Below are 18,389 nucleotides of genomic sequence, written 5' to 3'. Positions count from 1 at the left end.
CTCAGTGCTGTACTCCACCCTGCACCCCCCCTGACTCCACCTCAGTGCTGTACTCCACCCTGCACCCCCCCTGACTCCACCTCAGTGCTGAACTCCACCCTGCACCCCCCCTGACTCCACCTCAGTGCTGAACTCCACCCTGCATTCCCCCTGACTCCACCTCAGTGCTGAACTCCACCCTGCACCCCCCCTGACTCCACCTCAGTGCTGAACTCCACCCTGCACCCCCCCTGACTCCACCTCAGTGCTGAACTCCACCCTGCACCCCCCCTGACTCCACCTCAGTGCTGAACTCCACCCTGCACCCCCCCTGACTCCACCTCAGTGCTTTACTCCACCCTGCACCCCCCTGACTCCACCTCAGTGCTGAACTCCACCCTGCATTCCCCCTGACTCCACCTCAGTGCTGAACTCCACCCTGCACCCCCCCTGACTCCACCTCAGTGCTGAACTCCACCCTGCACCCCCCTGACTCCACCTCAGTGCTGAACTCCACCCTGCATTCCCCCTCGGTGTCCCACAGGTGGTGGAGGAGGTGGGCAGCGTGAGTCCTGCAGGAGTCCAGCACAACCCTGACAGAGATGAGCGCTCTGGAGAACGCTGTGACCCCCCTGCTGCAGGCCCAGGCGCAATTACATTATTATTATTATTAATAATAATAATACGATTAATAATAAGATTAATATTATTATTATTAGATTGTTATTATTATAATTATATATTAAATAATAATTATTAAATATTATTATTGTTGTTGTTATTATTATTATTATTTCTTGTTAGCTTTGACAGAGACATTTGCATGCAGGGGATGGCCATCATACCTTAGAATAGTTTCAGTTTTATTATGCAACATTCGATGACAGCCTCCAAGGAGTCAGATGTCAGGACAATGACTGAGCTTCTTCTTCTTCTTTAAAAGCTAATTCAATCTGTTCCTATCCCCGACTGTAACACCAGCAACACATGAAGAGACCATCAAAGGACTTACATTTACAAAGGGTAAAAAGACCGGGCCTTCTGGCCCATAACAAAGCTGTTTCCATATTCCCCCTGCTAGATGACATGTTGTGTTCTTATGGCTAGTCTGAAGTGAAGGCTACAATAAAAAATAAATTGTCGATAAAACGCTTTGGAGCTCGTAGGCTATATGTCTGAATCATCTCTGAGGTAGACATACTGCTCTTAAGACAGGGTAGAAACTGGACCCAAGCGCACGACACAGGAGGCGGTGGAAAAGTGCAAAGCCCTGATGACGATGATTGTCGAGATGACCAGGTTCTTCTAGAGAGATGAGTAGATGATGATTGGAGTCAGGTGTGCAGCGCCAAGCCATAAGCTCATTCACTAATTAGCCACAACTGTATTCACCTGCGGCGAAGCGCGCGCTGCTGTATTGGGCGTCTCTGGATCAGTCTCCGGGGGAGAGGAGCGGGAACGCGCCCCAGCTCCGGAGACGGGAGGCGTGGGATAACATTATAGCTGCATGCATTCATTACACACGGATCAAACAATGACACGTTTATGTGTATTGACAAGTTTGTTTTATTTCCTTACAGACTTTATGCATGTGTCGTATCTTTTTGTCTTGACTTGGAAAGAATCTTCTGGAGAAAAATGCAGTTTAAACCAAATTTATTGAGCACGCCATTCAGGTCAAATTTCAGCGGTACTGATTTACAGTAGGTTGTATCCGAGTTGATATACTTGGCTTCAAGCCAATGAGCACACGATAAACAAACAATTTTGCATACGAGGGAGGTACATTTACAACTAGTCTTGTAATTGGTCAATAGGTGTCACTGGGCTCTGCCCCCCCTCCGGACATGGGGGCAGTCTTGGGGTTTTTCCGGTCCTGCTTTGATCACCTGTAGGCTTCCTGACTTCTTCTTCAGAGGTGCCATCTCTATTGTTCCTCAGGGGCAAAGGAATGTTGACTCAGGACAGGACATGTGTTGTCATCTAGATGTTAAACTAATTAAGTTAACCAAGTTCCTACTGAATTGGAGTTTATTCATTATTCTTAATAAAATGATTACTACATGAGAGTAATACAGATGTATTGATGTAATACCGTATAAAAATATACTACATATCCCCCCTTCGAGGCGTCCTAACGCCTCGACACAAAACAACATTAAACATAACAAACAATACCCCAAAACACATACAAATAACCAAATCTTCACACAGCAACAAAGCAAATCGGGGGCCAGAGGTTACTAGCACTTAGCCCCTCCGAAGGAGAACAGCCCTCAGCGCTGTCTCATCTCCTCGTCCCAAGCTGGAGCAATCTTCAGACATCAAACCCCCAGGTGTCGCAATCCTCTCTGACACCCAGAGAACAATGTCCGTAGCAAGATGGTAAGCTCACCCCGTCCAAAACAGGGAGAACACTCCAGGAATGTCCAAGAATGACCCTCAAGTCATCCGTGACTCCACACAGTTCATAGCTTCATGCTGGTGAGGGGCAACCACGCCTTGGTAGCCCACTAAATGCACTCCAGGATAGTCTGTAAACATCAACACAGAACTACACAAAACACAGAACATCCTATAGACATAGACTAAACCTAAATTACTACAAAACAGAACAATCCAACCAAGGAGACGTGTACACACACCTGAATCAAAAACACAGGTGAAATGTAGACGACCCCCTCAAGCTTGATTGAACAAGAGAACAATATACAGACAACAGATGACCGTCAGCCCCCAGGATGGCATACACCAGGCATTGCTAGGGCCCGGCCCCCAGGGTCCACGGTACCTGTAAAACAACACTTAACACAAACCGAGGTTAAAAACAGAGGAGAAGGCCTAACGCCACCCCTCACAGGCAAAAACAACAGGACAAATGAAAAACATACTGACAAAACATAAAAGAACAGCTTATTGCTGCCCATTGACTATTGAAACATAAACTCCTAGATCAAAGTGAAAAACATAACCTATTGAATTGACTAAACAGCTTTGTAAACCAATTATCTAAACTGATGTTATATGAAACCATAACTGAATACTCCTACTATTATGAAATTCCTGTAATAAACTGAACTTAGCATCAAATCATCAATAACCATTCAACACACATGACTTCTTGTTTTTGTTTTTCTGAACAAAAAGATGGTTCATACTCTGGAGTCCATATTCAACTAGTTTGCTTCTATAATAATCTTCTGGAGACAAGTGTTTCTCCAGAATGTCACAGATGTAATAAAAATATTCCTCATCACTTCAACTTCAATAATGAACTCAGGCTCAGAGGTGACAACGTAGGTTATCACCGCTATCATTCTCCTAAAAAATTGATTCTAAAAACTTAAGAAATACTTATTGTATTGTAAATTGCTGATGACATCTAGCCAATGACATGTTCAACTTCCTATTCACCCCCCCTTTTTTTTTTTTTTTGAATTCTTCAGAATTAATAATCTCCCCCTGTCTGAGGCTGTTGGAAAACAGGGACCGGGAGTGAAGATTACATCATTGGTTGTTGTTGTCGTTGTTGTTCTGCAAAACAACAGCTTGTTTCTACTCCATTACTTTCCAATTTCCTACAACTACTTCCTAATCTCCTTCAACTACTTCCTAATTTCCTTCAATTCTTCTTCCTCTGGTACATCCTTGGTCCATGTTGTATCATCTTCCTTCGAGTCAGACTCCTCACTCACTTCACTACTACTACTAGTCTGTTTCATTAGCAACGCTTCCTTTCTAAACAGCACCTGTCATAATCTTTCTAATACTTTCATCATATCCTCCAATATCCGCTCCTTCCTCTTCAGAAGAGCCACTGTCACTTTCACACTTTCCCTTTTTATTCATCTACTTCTTCTTCTTTTCAGCTGGTATCAGAGACTGAGCTAACTTCCTGGTTTTGCACTTCACATCAGGATGAGTTACAACGGTCGTCCTGGCATTTCCCTTCTGCATAATGTCATTATTATCATCTCTGATTACATATCTTCCCTCAGTATTTAGCACAAGTAACTGTGTATAAGCCATATAAGATTCCCTCTTAATGTCATAAAAATGCGAAGTCAAAACTTAATTCATGTGGGAGAACAGAGCATCACTCACTCAACAGCTTGTCCGTTGTGCTGTTGACTTCCTCTATTTCGGTTGGAGCTATAATTACTGCTTCCAATGCTGTGTTCTGTATCCGTCCCACTTTACTGAACAGCGTCAAGACTATTTAAGATCCTCATAACTTGATAAACTGTTAACAATTCAAACTATCAATAAACCTATTAAGAATCTAACACTATAAAAATCAAGCTTTATCAATTATGTAATTAATAAAGAAATGAACACTCAATCACTCACGGACATAGGACACTTTCTTGCTCTGACTAAAACTTCCTAACCAGATATAATCTTGCTCAATCTCACGCTTAAGTCTTTCGGACCTCCCATTCAGGGCGCAATCCCGGGCTAGACCCCGTTCCGTCCGAGGCCTCAAGCCAGGCTCCCCTGGAATGAGAGCTCAGCCTTCTGCTTCCCGGTGTCTTCTTTTCAAAGCCCACCGATCACAGAAGCACTACTCGCCTACTAACGCATTCGCTTTTGGCTTGTAGTGGCCTGACTGTACATTGAGCCGAGCGCGGCGGCCATCTCAGGTCTTACTGCCATATGCGACCCGACCGGCCGGTGACCCAGTCGATAGCGATCCCGGACACCGTAGTGATTGTTAGTCACCCAGCTCAGAACCGACGGTCTGATCCTAATTCCACTTGTGCTATGAATATTAGAACTTTGACCGTTTTCACCAGCCTTGCCTATTCACAGAGGTCGTCTCTAACGCCCCTCTGCTTAGGTGTGGACTGTCGTCCACGTACCACACAGTGCCAACCCCTTAGCGGCGACACAGTGCTGACTAGACGGTACCAGAGCAGTATGTTAATTCATACTTCATTAGACACGGGGGCCTTCAGTCGTCTCCCCTAGCACTATATTTTGATTTAACGTGCCCGTTGGGACCTTGCGGCCCCGCCCCCGTCTGTTTAAGGCTAGGTCCAGGGGTGCCCACTCCCCCTCCCTACCCCTAGTCTTCAGCACAGGGAGCGATCGGTCCCATTTAAGCACTTTTAATTTTTGCAAATTAAAAACCACAAAGCCCGGTTTGACGCAAGCTTAGGGTATTGTGCACCAGAGGACAATCCCCTCATTAATCGCTGTATGCCAGAAAATAATGAATTAAAATAAAAAATATTTTGACGTAGACATCGAAATGTCCACACCACTTTGCCTGTCAGCAAGTTGAGTCCTACTGTCCTGTTCACTCACAGTCCTTTCACTCCACACACACACAATATGCAAAGCGTAATATATGTATGTACGTCTATATCACTCTACTAAAGCAACGCTTAAACTGATGTTTATTCTATCAAAAACCAAGACACCTTTAAGCCAGATATCCAACAGACCACCAATCACTCAAAACCAAAGCTCATCACCAAACCATCTACATCCATTTAACAATTAAACACCCACAAAACCACTTATATCCAGTATCAAGTAGAATTATTATATATATAATACTTATAATAATAAAAAGTTGAATATCTATAAATAATTAATCAAGTAATCAATAAAATATTGAAGAATTAATCAATTAATGAACTAACCATGTATCCTTATTATCAAATCAAGTAACCAAACCAATCAATCACCTTATCATAAAACACCAAGCCCCAAATGCAGGTCAACCACTCAAAACAATTAAATCAGGTGATCAGTCTAGTTCAATTAATGAGCATTAATCAGCAATTCAGGCTTACTTTTCAAGCAGGTGATGGATGGGTGGATGGATGGATGGCTGGTATGGACAAAAGCTTTTCCGGATATCACTGCAAACAGATTGACTCAAAGGGGAAAACCCAATTAATCCCCAAGCAATGATAATTAAAAATAAATGTGTTATTAACAATCCATTATTCTAAAGTCAAACTGTCATAAAACACACGAATAATCAAACCAAATATAGAAAGCGGTCATATCTAACAAAGGCCACACGATGGCAGCATAGGACAACAGAATTAAAAAATCAACACAACCCAAAAAGTGGTCATATCCAACAATGGCCACGCGATGGCAGCATAGGACAGCAGAATTAAAGAATCAACACAACCAAACCAGCGTGAACTGCTACCTATAAATGACCACTAGATGGAGGCATAGGACAGCAAAATTAAAGAAGAGAGAATGAACTATGAACTGTCCCTCACCTTGGTTACACTATTCCATCCACAATTTATTAAAGGATTGAGAAGGATTTAAGTAACAAAAGGGTATGATTGAACTTATTCTTATCTAATCCAGTCGTCCCATACACCGCACGACCCACTGGATGAATTATCGTTCCCTAATTTCTAAAGACAGGAAAGAGAGAGAAATAAGAGAGAAAGAAAGAGAGAGAGACAGATAGATAGAGAGAGAAACACAATTGGGTGACTTCACACCTACAAACCACAGCACAACCCCCCTGGCCAGTGATCGCGTTTCACCGACCCCCCCCTCTTCACAGCTGTTTTAAGAGGGCTAGGAATTTTCAGGGTACGGGGAGCCTGAACCTCACCCACAAAAGACAATTAAACAGGAAATATCAGCCAATATTATTTACATTCACTCAACTTTCAAACATACAATGGATCCAACCAACAATGGATCCAACCAACAAACACACAATCTCAACTTTTAAACTTTAAAGCACAAAACCCACAACACACGGCTCTCCTCACGCTCTCCTTTCACTCTCTCTTTTCACACCTCACACAGCCCGTCTCCTCACACAAAGGCTGCTGGCAGGCACACACACACACACACACAATACCGGTTTACAGTATCGATCACCCACGTGGAGGAGAGAACAAAGAGGCACACACACACAATACAAGCCTTACAGTATCAATCACCCACGTGGAGGAGAGAACAAGGAAACTTCCTTCCCTCAACCTTTCATTCAGAAAGTAAGATTAAACCAATCTCAAATATCTACAATAGACAATAAACAATTTACACAAGACAACACAAGACTGCTAAAAACGTACTTAAGGGGAGACACCCCAGGTGAATAGGAAAAAAAAAATCCTTAATAGGTATCACCATCAAACTCCCCCAGTTTGTTAGGTACATTAAGGAGCATCTTTTTTGTATTACAAGTTTTCTGAAATCTTATGGATAAATATGCAAATTAGGCATTATATGCTCTAAATATGCGCTAATTTGCATAATTTCAGGAATCCATTTTTTTTAACTGGTTCAAGCCAGATTCAAAATTCTTGTTTCATTTTGTTCACATATCCCTATTCAAACTTTGTCCAAGGGGGATTTTTGATATCTCTTTTCTTCACTTCAGAAATCAGAAAATACTGTCAACAGTCATAAAAAGACCAATTTTCGCCATGTTTTAGGGATAAACTGTTATATAAATCAGGCTATGAATGAAATTTAAAAAATCCCCCTTGGACAAACTCTCAGAATATGGATTGGAACAAAACTGGAAAGTTAGGTGTATGTAGGTGCTACTCAAGTGGTGGTTTTGATGTCCCTAAGATGAGAAATAACTCATTTTGAGAAAACGGGCTTTGAAAATTTGTATTGTAAAAAACCATACATTTGCATTGTAAACCAATATTGACAAACACAATATCCAATCACATCATTAGTAACAACATTACACAACATCTGAAAACACATAGAAACAGAAAACTGAATAACACAGCATGTTGTGGATTCAGAATAGTCCAGGAGTAGACATTTTGTATAGAGAAGTAAGACCTGTTTGTTGGAAGCCCACTCACCACGTCAAGGTACAGCCCACAAGTGGGGTGTTAGTAAGACGAGACTAGAGACGAGACAATGTTAGTAGGGAAGAGAACATTCCCTTTTAGAAAGCTTGTATTATTTTGTCAAACAGATCATGGACAAAGATAGACACATTTGACGAGGACATGCATGAGAAAACAGATTATCTAGCTTTTTGTGTTTTTTTAAGCGTTTTACATGGAGATAACATGAATGAATGAATGAACATGAAGAGTAAGCTGATTCATAAATACACAGGACAAGATGTGGTAAACAATGCAGGGTAAACACCAATAGAAGCTAAATATAGATTGCCAAACAAACAAGTGATATAACCATCGTCAAAAGCAACACCATAGGAGACATCAGGCTACGCCGTCATAGGTCTGCAGAGTCACTCCTCAGATGGCACCACACTAGCTATCAACAAAACTGTTCTAGGCAGCTGGTTTGTAGAACCCACTCAGCTGCAGTCTACAAAACTATTCTAAGCAGCTAGTTTGTAGATCCCACTCAGCTGCAGTCCCCAAAACTGTCCTAAAACCACAATATGTTCCTGGTGCGCATGGGGTTGTCATCAGTGAAGCAGACTACCCCATATTGCCGCCTTCATGTTGTCCACTGAACGCTGGTTATTGAGAATTATTGTAATAATTCTCAATAACTGTAATAATTTTGTAACATTTTGCATTTATTGGCAGTCAGCTTACCTACCTCTGGGTCCACATCTGCATATGCCTGCCTAATCTGCTCTCTGCTTCTGTGCAAGGACTCCAGACCTCTCTCTATTTCAGCAACTGAAATTAAAACAGTTTATTTGGTCAGTTTATGGATGCATGTAGAAATGCCACAGGTAGAGAGAGGGAGACTACTGTGCATATGTAGGCTATAAGCTTCTGATATTGGCTAGAGAGAGAGAGAGAGAGAGAGAGAGAGAGAGAGAGAGAGAGAGAGAAAGAGGGAACACGTTTCAATAGCCTACCTGTCACCCTCTCTGTCATGTTTCTGATACGTTTTCAGATGAAGCCCTGGGATCCCTAACACTTTACTAATCTTTTGGAGAGCTGCATACCCCAACCCTAACTCGTGCGCTAGAGGACCATCCTCACATTGACATCAAATGCAACATCATTCCTAGTTGTTGACACTTTTGCGATAGCCATTTCTCACAAAGACTGCACTCTAAGAGCAAAGTACTACAGAACCCACTATTCTGAGGATCTATGTTAATTTTAAGACCAGTCCCTGCACAATTAGGACAAATCAACCCAGTTATCAGCTCATTCAAACGCGCAACATCTCTCTGCTGCTCACTGGACATGCTAACGCTAGCCTCATCTCCCTGCTGCTCACTGGACATGCTAGCACCGGCTAATGACAACTTGCGCGAATAGGCACTTTATATCTCATAAATGTAAACCTTTCCATTTAGTTTCTCTTGTTTTCTGTTCAACCTTGCGGGCAAACACTGTTGTCATTGTTGCTTATTACGTTTAGAACGCTTTACAGACGGCATTGTTTGGATTAGATATCAGGAAATGGAAACGTGTCACATGACGCGCTGAACCAATCACGTTGTCAGAAATCAACAACAGCCAATGAGATTTCACGGTTAGCATCAAACCCGCCTTTGTATTTCCACGATTGGTTGCTGATACAAATGAAACTATCAGGTTTGGTTGCGATAACATCAGGCTAGAGAGAGAGATCTCTCTATCGATATATTACACCAGCGGATCCAAAAGACGGCCGCGCTGTGGTTCGTTGCGAAAAAATGCTAACTTTTGGTGATTTTAGGAAGAATCTACAGACGCAAACAGACTAAATGAAGTAAAATAAACATCTAAATGCGTATTTTTGATGTTTTATTTCCACTAGTATGAAAGAAGACATGTTATGGAAGCAAACTAGCACAAAATCTCAAATTTGACCAGGGCGTTGAAAAACGATGTTTTCACCTACCGTGTCTCCCCTTAAACGAGACATACAGGTACTCCGGTTTAGCCTGCTTTTACATTTACTGGTACCTCACACATTTAACAAAAATATGCAATCCTATGCATTTAATTTAACCGGTTTTCCTTTAGAGACATAGAACTCCACTCTGAATGCTCAAGTCTTTCTCTAAACTCTGCGCACTCGTATGCGTCTTTCTAAGACAATGCCCATACCGAGTCAGCACAACAATGCGTACACAATTTTAAATCTATTCTCCTTATTTATTGGAAGTTCTTTATGGCGTAAGCATAAATTAATTTTCAAGGCGGTTTACCTCGATCAAGACTCGCAAAGTCATTCGCTCTTGTCGTCCTTTGGCCGTTAGGTTCACGTGAGGTAATTGAAGTCGCTATCTTTCGAGGATCTTGAAAATCGAGCTTAGAATCGCCATCCCAATCACCATCGCCAATATGTCGTATCTTTTTGTCTTGACTTGGAAAGAATCTTCTGGAGAAAAATGCAGTTTAAACCAAATTTATTGAGCACGCCATTCAGGTCAAATTTCAGCGGTACTGATTTACAGTAGGTTGTATCAGAGTTGATATACTTGGCTTCAAGCCAATGAGCACACGATAAACAAACAATTTTGCATACGAGGGAGGTACATTTACAACTAGTCTTGTAATTGGTCAATAGGTGTCACTGGGCTCTGCCCCCCCTCCGGACATGGGGGCAGTCTTGGGGTTTTTCCGGTCCTGCTTTGATCACCTGTAGGCTTCCTGACTTCTTCTTCAGAGGTGCCATCTCTATTGTTCCTCAGGGGCAAAGGAATGTTGACTCAGGACAGGACATGTGTTGTCATCTAGATGTTAAACTAATTAAGTTAACCAAGTTCCTACTGAATTGGAGTTTATTCATTATTCTTAATAAAATGATTACTACATGAGAGTAATACAGATGTATTGATGTAATACCGTATAAAAATATACTACACATGTGTGTGTGTTGAGGTTGCAATAGCCTAATACAAAGACAACATTGTATTCTCCAGACATTGTAATGATTCAGTAATTCTGTGATCAATACTAGTGAACAGAAACTGCTCCATCAAGTGTGATGATTATCCCCAAAGTTTGGAGCGTCAATGAACATGAGAAAATTAAATATAGGAAAAATAACACTTGACAGAAACGTGTCCAGCAATGCACATACTGTACAATAAATATATACATCAATACTTTAAGTGTTGATAATAATAAACTATAATTTGTATGAGACCTTTCATACAAAACATGCAGCTCAAAGTGCTTTACAGAATGTCAAATGTTGACAAAATGTCACATTTTCTTTCACATAAGAATTTCTTCGAATTTCAATAAAAAATGCTAAATTTGCAACAATCATTATGATCAGAGAAAAGATATGAGAATTGTCATCAGTCAGAGGAATCATTTTAGTCCACTTCTTCAATGGTTGGCCCCTGGGAGCTGGCTCCAGAGCTAGCACGAGCCTGCTGTCCACAGCTCCCGCTGGGCATCCCTCCCTGGTACAGCTTGGTGATGATGGGGGAACACACTTTCTCCAGCTCCTTCAGCTGGTGCTCGTACTCCTCTTTCTCAGCCAGCTGGTTGTTCTCCAGCCAGGAAATGGCCTGCTCACACTTGTCCATGACGTTCTTTTGATCCTCCTGACTTATTTTTCCCTTCATGTTCTCGTCCTGTACACTGCTCTTCATGTTGAAGGCGTAGGATTCCAGTGAGTTCTTGGCAGCTATCTTCTCCCTCTGGAGGTCGTCCTGGGCTTTGTATCTGTCAGCGTCCTGCACCATCCTCTCAATGTCCTCTTTGCTGAGCCGGCCCTTGTCATTGGTGATGGTGATCTTGTTCTCTCTGCCGGTGCTTTTATCCACAGCGGACACATTCAGAATGCCGTTGGCGTCTATGTCAAAGGTCACCTCAATCTGAGGGACTCCTCTTGGAGCTGGCGGGATTCCAGAGAGCTCAAACTTCCCCAGCAGGTTGTTGTCTTTGGTCATGGCCCTCTCCCCCTCGTAAACCTGGATCAGGACCCCAGGCTGGTTGTCAGCGTAGGTGGTGAAGGTCTGGGTTTGTTTGCTGGGGATGGTGGTGTTGCGTTTGATGAGGGCGGTCATGACTCCTCCGGCCGTCTCGATACCCAGGGACAGAGGTGCCACGTCCAGCAGCAGCAAGTCCTGGACGTTCTCCGAGGTGTCGCCCATGAGGATGGCAGCCTGGACAGCAGCACCGTAGGCAACCGCCTCATCAGGGTTGATGCTCTTGTTTAGCTCCCTGCCGTTGAAGAAATCCTGCAGGAGTTTCTGGATCTTAGGGATTCGCGTGGAACCTCCGACCAGGACGATGTCATGAATCTGGGCTTTGTCCATTTTGGCGTCTCTGAGGGCTTTCTCCACAGGTTCTAGCGTTCCCCTGAAGAGGTCAGAGCACAACTCTTCAAAGCGTGCCCTTGTGATGGAGGTGTAAAAGTCGATGCCCTCAAACAGAGAGTCGATCTCAATGTTGGCTTGGGAGCTGGAGGACAGGGTTCTCTTGGCCCTCTCACAAGCTGTGCGCAGCCTCCTCAATGCCCTCTTGTTCTGGCTGATGTCTTTCTTGTGTTTCCTCTTGAACTCTCCCATAAAGTGGTCGACCATGCGGTTGTCAAAGTCCTCACCGCCCAAGTGAGTGTCTCCTGCGGTGGCCTTCACCTCGAAGATGCCGTCCTCGATGGTCAGGATGGACACGTCAAAGGTGCCTCCACCCAGGTCAAAGATCAGGACGTTGCACTCTCCCGACTTGCCTTTGCCTTTGTCCAGACCGTAGGCGATGGCGGCCGCTGTGGGCTCGTTGATGATCCTCAGCACATTCAGTCCTGCGATCGCACCTGCGTCCTTAGTAGCCTGTCGCTGGGAGTCATTGAAGTAAGCAGGAACTGTGATGACTGCATTGTTCACTTTCTTCCCAAGGTAGGCCTCGGCAATCTCTTTCATCTTCACCAGGACCATGGAGGAGATCTCCTCGGGGTTGAAGGACTTGTTCTCACCCTTGTATTCTACTTGAACTTTAGGCTTTCCCCCATCGCTCACCACCTTGAAAGGCCAGTGCTTCATGTCTGATTGCACCACCTGCTCGTCAAACCTTCGGCCAATCAGTCGTTTGGCGTCAAACACAGTGTTGCTGGGGTTCATAGCCACCTGGTTCTTTGCTGCGTCTCCGATGAGTCTCTCTGTGTCTGTGAAGGCCACATAGCTGGGGGTGGTTCTGTTGCCCTGGTCGTTGGCTATGATTTCCACTTTTCCATGCTGGAACACCCCCACACAGGAGTAGGTAGTTCCCAGGTCAATGCCAATGGATACTCCTTTAGTTGAAGACATCTTAATTCTCAGACGTTCTGTACCTACAAAAGATGAAAGCAAATTATGAGCCTACTGCAACGTCTGGTCCTCATTTAAACAGTGGTGCTAGATAAGTATGTTCCTTGAAACAATTCCCCTGTGTTTTAATTCAGGGTATAAAAAACACATTCTAAAACTTAACTGAAAAACCGAGTCTGTGAAGCAGATATGCATGACTGTATAAATAGCCTAAAATGATGTACCATGCTACCATGATATACATTTTAACCTGAAAATATAGGTGCACACATTTTATTTTTTCAAATATGTTATGATGATATGATATGTAGTGATAAGAAATCAGAATATCCTACTCTTTGCTGACCTTTTGAATTATAATTCTTGATATGAAACAGCAAGCCTAAGTTAATATACATAAAAACGTTGTTTTGAATTCAACTACACTCATACAGACGCTCCATAAACAGTCACATGAAAAGCTACTTACAGTGTATAGTAAGTCGTTTCCTGAAGAGATAAGGTCCAGCTGCTCTTCCTTTCTTAATTCTCCGCTGTTCCTCCGTTTGGGTCGCGTCAATGCCAGTCCCAATGAAAGCTCATATTATATATCTGTGCTTTCAGCTTCCAGATGGTTCTGGATCTCTCTGACTACACTGACCAATAAGAACGCGGAGCGCTATTTCCTGGCGTGATGACGCGCACGTCGTCGTCAGCGCTCGAAACTTCCCCAGTTCGCCAGAATAGTCTCGAACTATCGCGCATGTACTCCTCTCGATCAATACTTTTTACAATGAATGTTCATTATTAACTGGATGGTAAAACGTTTTTTTAATGTTATCATTCGTTCGTCTGTAGGTAATACGCTGTAGGTTTTCAATAAAGTTTTACTCTGGATATTAGGCTACTCATTCAAATGCCAGTGTATCTTTCTTGCATCTTTACAGAAAACAATGGGGACACGCTCTTTTGCATTATCTTTCTGACAAGTTTTCAGGATTCCAGTATTTGAACCACTCTGTTCACCCTTTTTCAGAACCCTATCCCTAGTGTGGTAGGCCTACATGCATTCCAGTCTATAGCCTATTATTCTATTTATAAATTACCACAAAAGGGTTTATATTATGAATAAAGTGTCGTGAATTGCATACAATTGATTTCTACACCCTGCAATTCGAGTTTAAGTAAAACGTAATTGGGTAAACTGCAGCTTATTAGCATCCAGACGAATGATATTCTTGTCAAATACTCTTGATCGAGACGAGTAGGCTTCATGCGCGATAGTTCGAGACTATTCTGGCGAACTGGGGAAGTTTCGAGCGCTGACGACGACGTGCGCGTCATCACGCAAGGAAATAGCGCTCCGCGTTCTTATTGGTCAGTGTAGTCAGAGAGATCCAGAACCATCTGGAAGCTGAAAGCACAGATATATAATATGAGCTTTCCTTGGGACTGGCATTGACGCGACCCAAACGGAGGAACAGCGGAGAATTAAGAAAGGAAGAGCAGCTGGACCTTATCTCTTCAGGAAACGACTTACTATACACTGTAAGTAGCTTTTCATGTGACTGTTTATGGAGCGTCTGTATGAGTGTAGTTGAATTCAAAACAACGTTTTTATGTATATTAACTTAGGCTTGCTGTTTCATATCAAGAATTATAATTCAAAAGGTCAGCAAAGAGTAGGATATTCTGATTTCTTATCACTGCATATCATATCATCATAACATATTTCGAAAAATAAAATGTGTGCACCTATATTTTCAGGTTAAAATGTATATCATGGTAGCATGGTACATCATTTTAGGCTATTTATACAGTCATGCATATCTGCTTCACAGACCCGGTTTTTCAGTTAAGTTTTAGAATGTGTTTTTTATACCCTGAATTAAAACACAGGGGAATTATTTCAAGGAACATACTTATCTAGCACTACTGTTTAAATGAGGACCAGACGTTGCAGTAAGCTCATAATTTGCTTTCATCTTTTGTAGGTACAGAACGTCTGAGAATTAAGATGTCTTCAACTAAAGGAGTATCCATTGGCATTGACCTGGGAACTACCTACTCCTGTGTGGGGGTGTTCCAGCATGGAAAAGTGGAAATCATAGCCAACGACCAGGGCAACAGAACCACCCCCAGCTATGTGGCCTTCACAGACACAGAGAGACTCATCGGAGACGCAGCAAAGAACCAGGTGGCTATGAACCCCAGCAACACTGTGTTTGACGCCAAACGACTGATTGGCCGAAGGTTTGACGAGCAGGTGGTGCAATCAGACATGAAGCACTGGCCTTTCAAGGTGGTGAGCGATGGGGGAAAGCCTAAAGTTCAAGTAGAATACAAGGGTGAGAACAAGTCCTTCAACCCCGAGGAGATCTCCTCCATGGTCCTGGTGAAGATGAAAGAGATTGCCGAGGCCTACCTTGGGAAGAAAGTGAACAATGCTGTCATCACAGTTCCTGCTTACTTCAATGACTCCCAGCGACAGGCTACTAAGGACGCAGGTGCGATCGCAGGACTGAATGTGCTGAGGATCATCAACGAGCCCACAGCGGCCGCCATCGCCTACGGTCTGGACAAAGGCAAAGGCAAGTCGGGAGAGCGCAACGTCCTGATCTTTGACCTGGGTGGAGGCACCTTTGACGTGTCCATCCTGACCATCGAGGACGGCATCTTCGAGGTGAAGGCCACCGCAGGAGACACTCACTTGGGCGGTGAGGACTTTGACAACCGCATGGTCGACCACTTTATGGGAGAGTTCAAGAGGAAACACAAGAAAGACATCAGCCAGAACAAGAGGGCCTTGAGGAGGCTGCACACAGCTTGTGAGAGGGCCAAGAGAACCCTGTCCTCCAGCTCCCAAGCCAACATTGAGATCGACTCTCTGTTTGAGGGCATCGACTTTTACACCTCCATCACAAGGGCACGCTTTGAAGAGTTGTGTTCTGACCTCTTCAGGGGAACGCTAGAACCTGTGGAGAAAGCCCTCAGAGACGCCAAAATGGACAAAGCCCAGATTCATGACATCGTCCTGGTCGGAGGCTCCACGCGAATCCCTAAGATCCAGAAACTCCTGCAGGATTTCTTCAACGGCAGGGAGCTAAACAAGAGCATCAACCCTGATGAGGCGGTTGCCTACGGTGCTGCTGTCCAGGCTGCCATCCTCATGGGCGACACCTCGGAGAACGTCCAGGACTTGCTGCTGCTGGACGTGGCACCTCTGTCCCTGGGTATCGAGACGGCCGGAGGAGTCATGACCGCCCTCATCAAACGCAACACCACCATCCCCAGCAAACAAACCCAGACCTTCACCACCTACGCTGACAACCAGCCTGGGGTCCTGATCCAGGTTTACGAGGGGGAGAGGGCCATGACCAAAGACAACAACCTGCTGGGGAAGTTTGAGCTCTCTGGAATCCCGCCAGCTCCAAGAGGAGTCCCTCAGATTGAGGTGACCTTTGACATAGACGCCAACGGCATTCTGAATGTGTCCGCTGTGGATAAAAGCACCGGCAGAGAGAACAAGATCACCATCACCAATGACAAGGGCCGGCTCAGCAAAGAGGACATTGAGAGGATGGTGCAGGACGCTGACAGATACAAAGCCCAGGACGACCTCCAGAGGGAGAAGATAGCTGCCAAGAACTCACTGGAATCCTACGCCTTCAACATGAAGAGCAGTGTACAGGACGAGAACATGAAGGGAAAAATAAGTCAGGAGGATCAAAAGAACGTCATGGACAAGTGTGAGCAGGCCATTTCCTGGCTGGAGAACAACCAGCTGGCTGAGAAAGAGGAGTACGAGCACCAGCTGAAGGAGCTGGAGAAAGTGTGTTCCCCCATCATCACCAAGCTGTACCAGGGAGGGATGCCCAGCGGGAGCTGTGGACAGCAGGCTCGTGCTAGCTCTGGAGCCAGCTCCCAGGGGCCAACCATTGAAGAAGTGGACTAAAATGATTCCTCTGACTGATGACAATTCTCATATCTTTTCTCTGTTCATAATGATTGTTGCAAATTTAGCATTTTTTATTGAAATTCTAAGAAATTCTTATGTGAAAGAAAATGTGTCAATTTGTCAACATTTGACATTCTGTAAAGCACTTTGAGCTGCATGTTTTGTATGAAAGGTCTTATACAAATTATAGTTTATTATTATCAACACTGAAAGTAAGTATTGATGTATATATTTATTGTACAGTATGTGCATTGCTGGACATTGCAAATAAAAATAAGAAATTATAGTTTCTGTCAAGTGTTATTTTTCCTATATTAAATTTTCTCATGTTCATTGACGCTCCAAACTTTGGGGATAATCATCACACTTGATGGAGCAGTTTCTGTTCACTAGTATTGATCACAGAATTTCTGAATCATTACAATGTGGAGAACACATTGTTGTGTTTGTATTATTGCAGCCTTGACACACACATGCATATTTACCAATAAAGCTGTGATAATCTAAAAAATAAAAAAAAACACTGCATGCACAACTCTGTAACATAATGCATAAAATATTCCTACATGACTTTTGCTCTAGTGAGCATAATTAAATAAGAGTTCAAACACAAACACGCTGTCATGTCAACTGGAAGGTTGCCTGCTTTGTTTTTTTAAGATGACAGGGGGGTAAGGGGAGGGGAAGCAGTGTAGAATTGAATGTGAGAACGGAAAATATAAAGTATAAATGTTAAAATATACATTGAGGATATAAGTACATTAGGAATTAGACATGTTCTACATAGGCCTCTTTCACATGCGATGAATTGTTTTTGCAGATATACTTCCAATTTACAATATCTAGAGACACAAATAATGACAATTACAACATTTGAGGTAGGTTTTGACCTTGATTCATAGGTAAGACCACATGTTCTATTGAACCTCAGTGACATAAACATTGCCTAAAGGTCATAATGAGATTCTAATTACCAGAGTTCATATAGGGGACCTACCTGATAAGCTAAATACATCATTCTTATCCCAGTCAGGGATTAATTAATTTGATAATGAGAACAGCCTGTAAATCCATATTGAAATGATACATTGGGGTAAATTGCTCTGCTTAGATTTATCCAACTTAGATAAAATAATAAGCTATATTCTTTGAGAACCTACAACTTAGGGAAACGCGTTCATACTGACCCCCACCCTGTTCTGGGGTGATGACTATAGTAGCCCACCCATCTGCAGGCTCTCCACCTAAATCATGAACCAATGGGCTCTCCACCTAAATCATGAACCAATGGGCTCTCCACCTAAATCATGAACC

The 18,389-nt window shown here is 43.3% G+C and overlaps 2 protein-coding genes across 2 annotated transcripts; one reads left to right on the top strand and one right to left on the bottom strand.

Moving 5' to 3' along the window:
• Window positions 1-11,200: 11,200 nt before the first annotated feature.
• LOC311318319 (heat shock 70 kDa protein-like) lies at window positions 11,201-13,138 on the bottom strand (the record flags this gene model as incomplete). The annotated part of the gene is made up of 1 exon (XM_084449611.1): window positions 11,201-13,138. The coding sequence occupies one exon, from the start codon at window positions 13,136-13,138 to the stop codon at window positions 11,201-11,203; it is 1,938 nt and encodes a 645-aa protein (XP_084305737.1).
• A 1,390-nt stretch (window positions 13,139-14,528) lies between these two features.
• LOC311318187 (heat shock 70 kDa protein-like) lies at window positions 14,529-17,072 on the top strand (the record flags this gene model as incomplete). Its single annotated transcript, XM_084449435.1, has 2 exons — window positions 14,529-14,665; window positions 15,112-17,072. The coding sequence occupies exon 2, from the start codon at window positions 15,135-15,137 to the stop codon at window positions 17,070-17,072; it is 1,938 nt and encodes a 645-aa protein (XP_084305561.1). The 5' UTR covers window positions 14,529-14,665; window positions 15,112-15,134.
• Between the last annotated feature and the right edge of the window lie 1,317 nt (window positions 17,073-18,389).

Source organism: Borostomias antarcticus (assembly GCF_949987555.1).
Source record: "Borostomias antarcticus genome assembly, chromosome: 15".
Classification (NCBI taxonomy): domain Eukaryota; kingdom Metazoa; phylum Chordata; class Actinopteri; order Stomiiformes; family Stomiidae; genus Borostomias; species Borostomias antarcticus.
The sequence above is the reverse complement of the archived record's forward strand: the minus strand, read 5'-3'. Positions and strand labels throughout refer to the sequence as shown.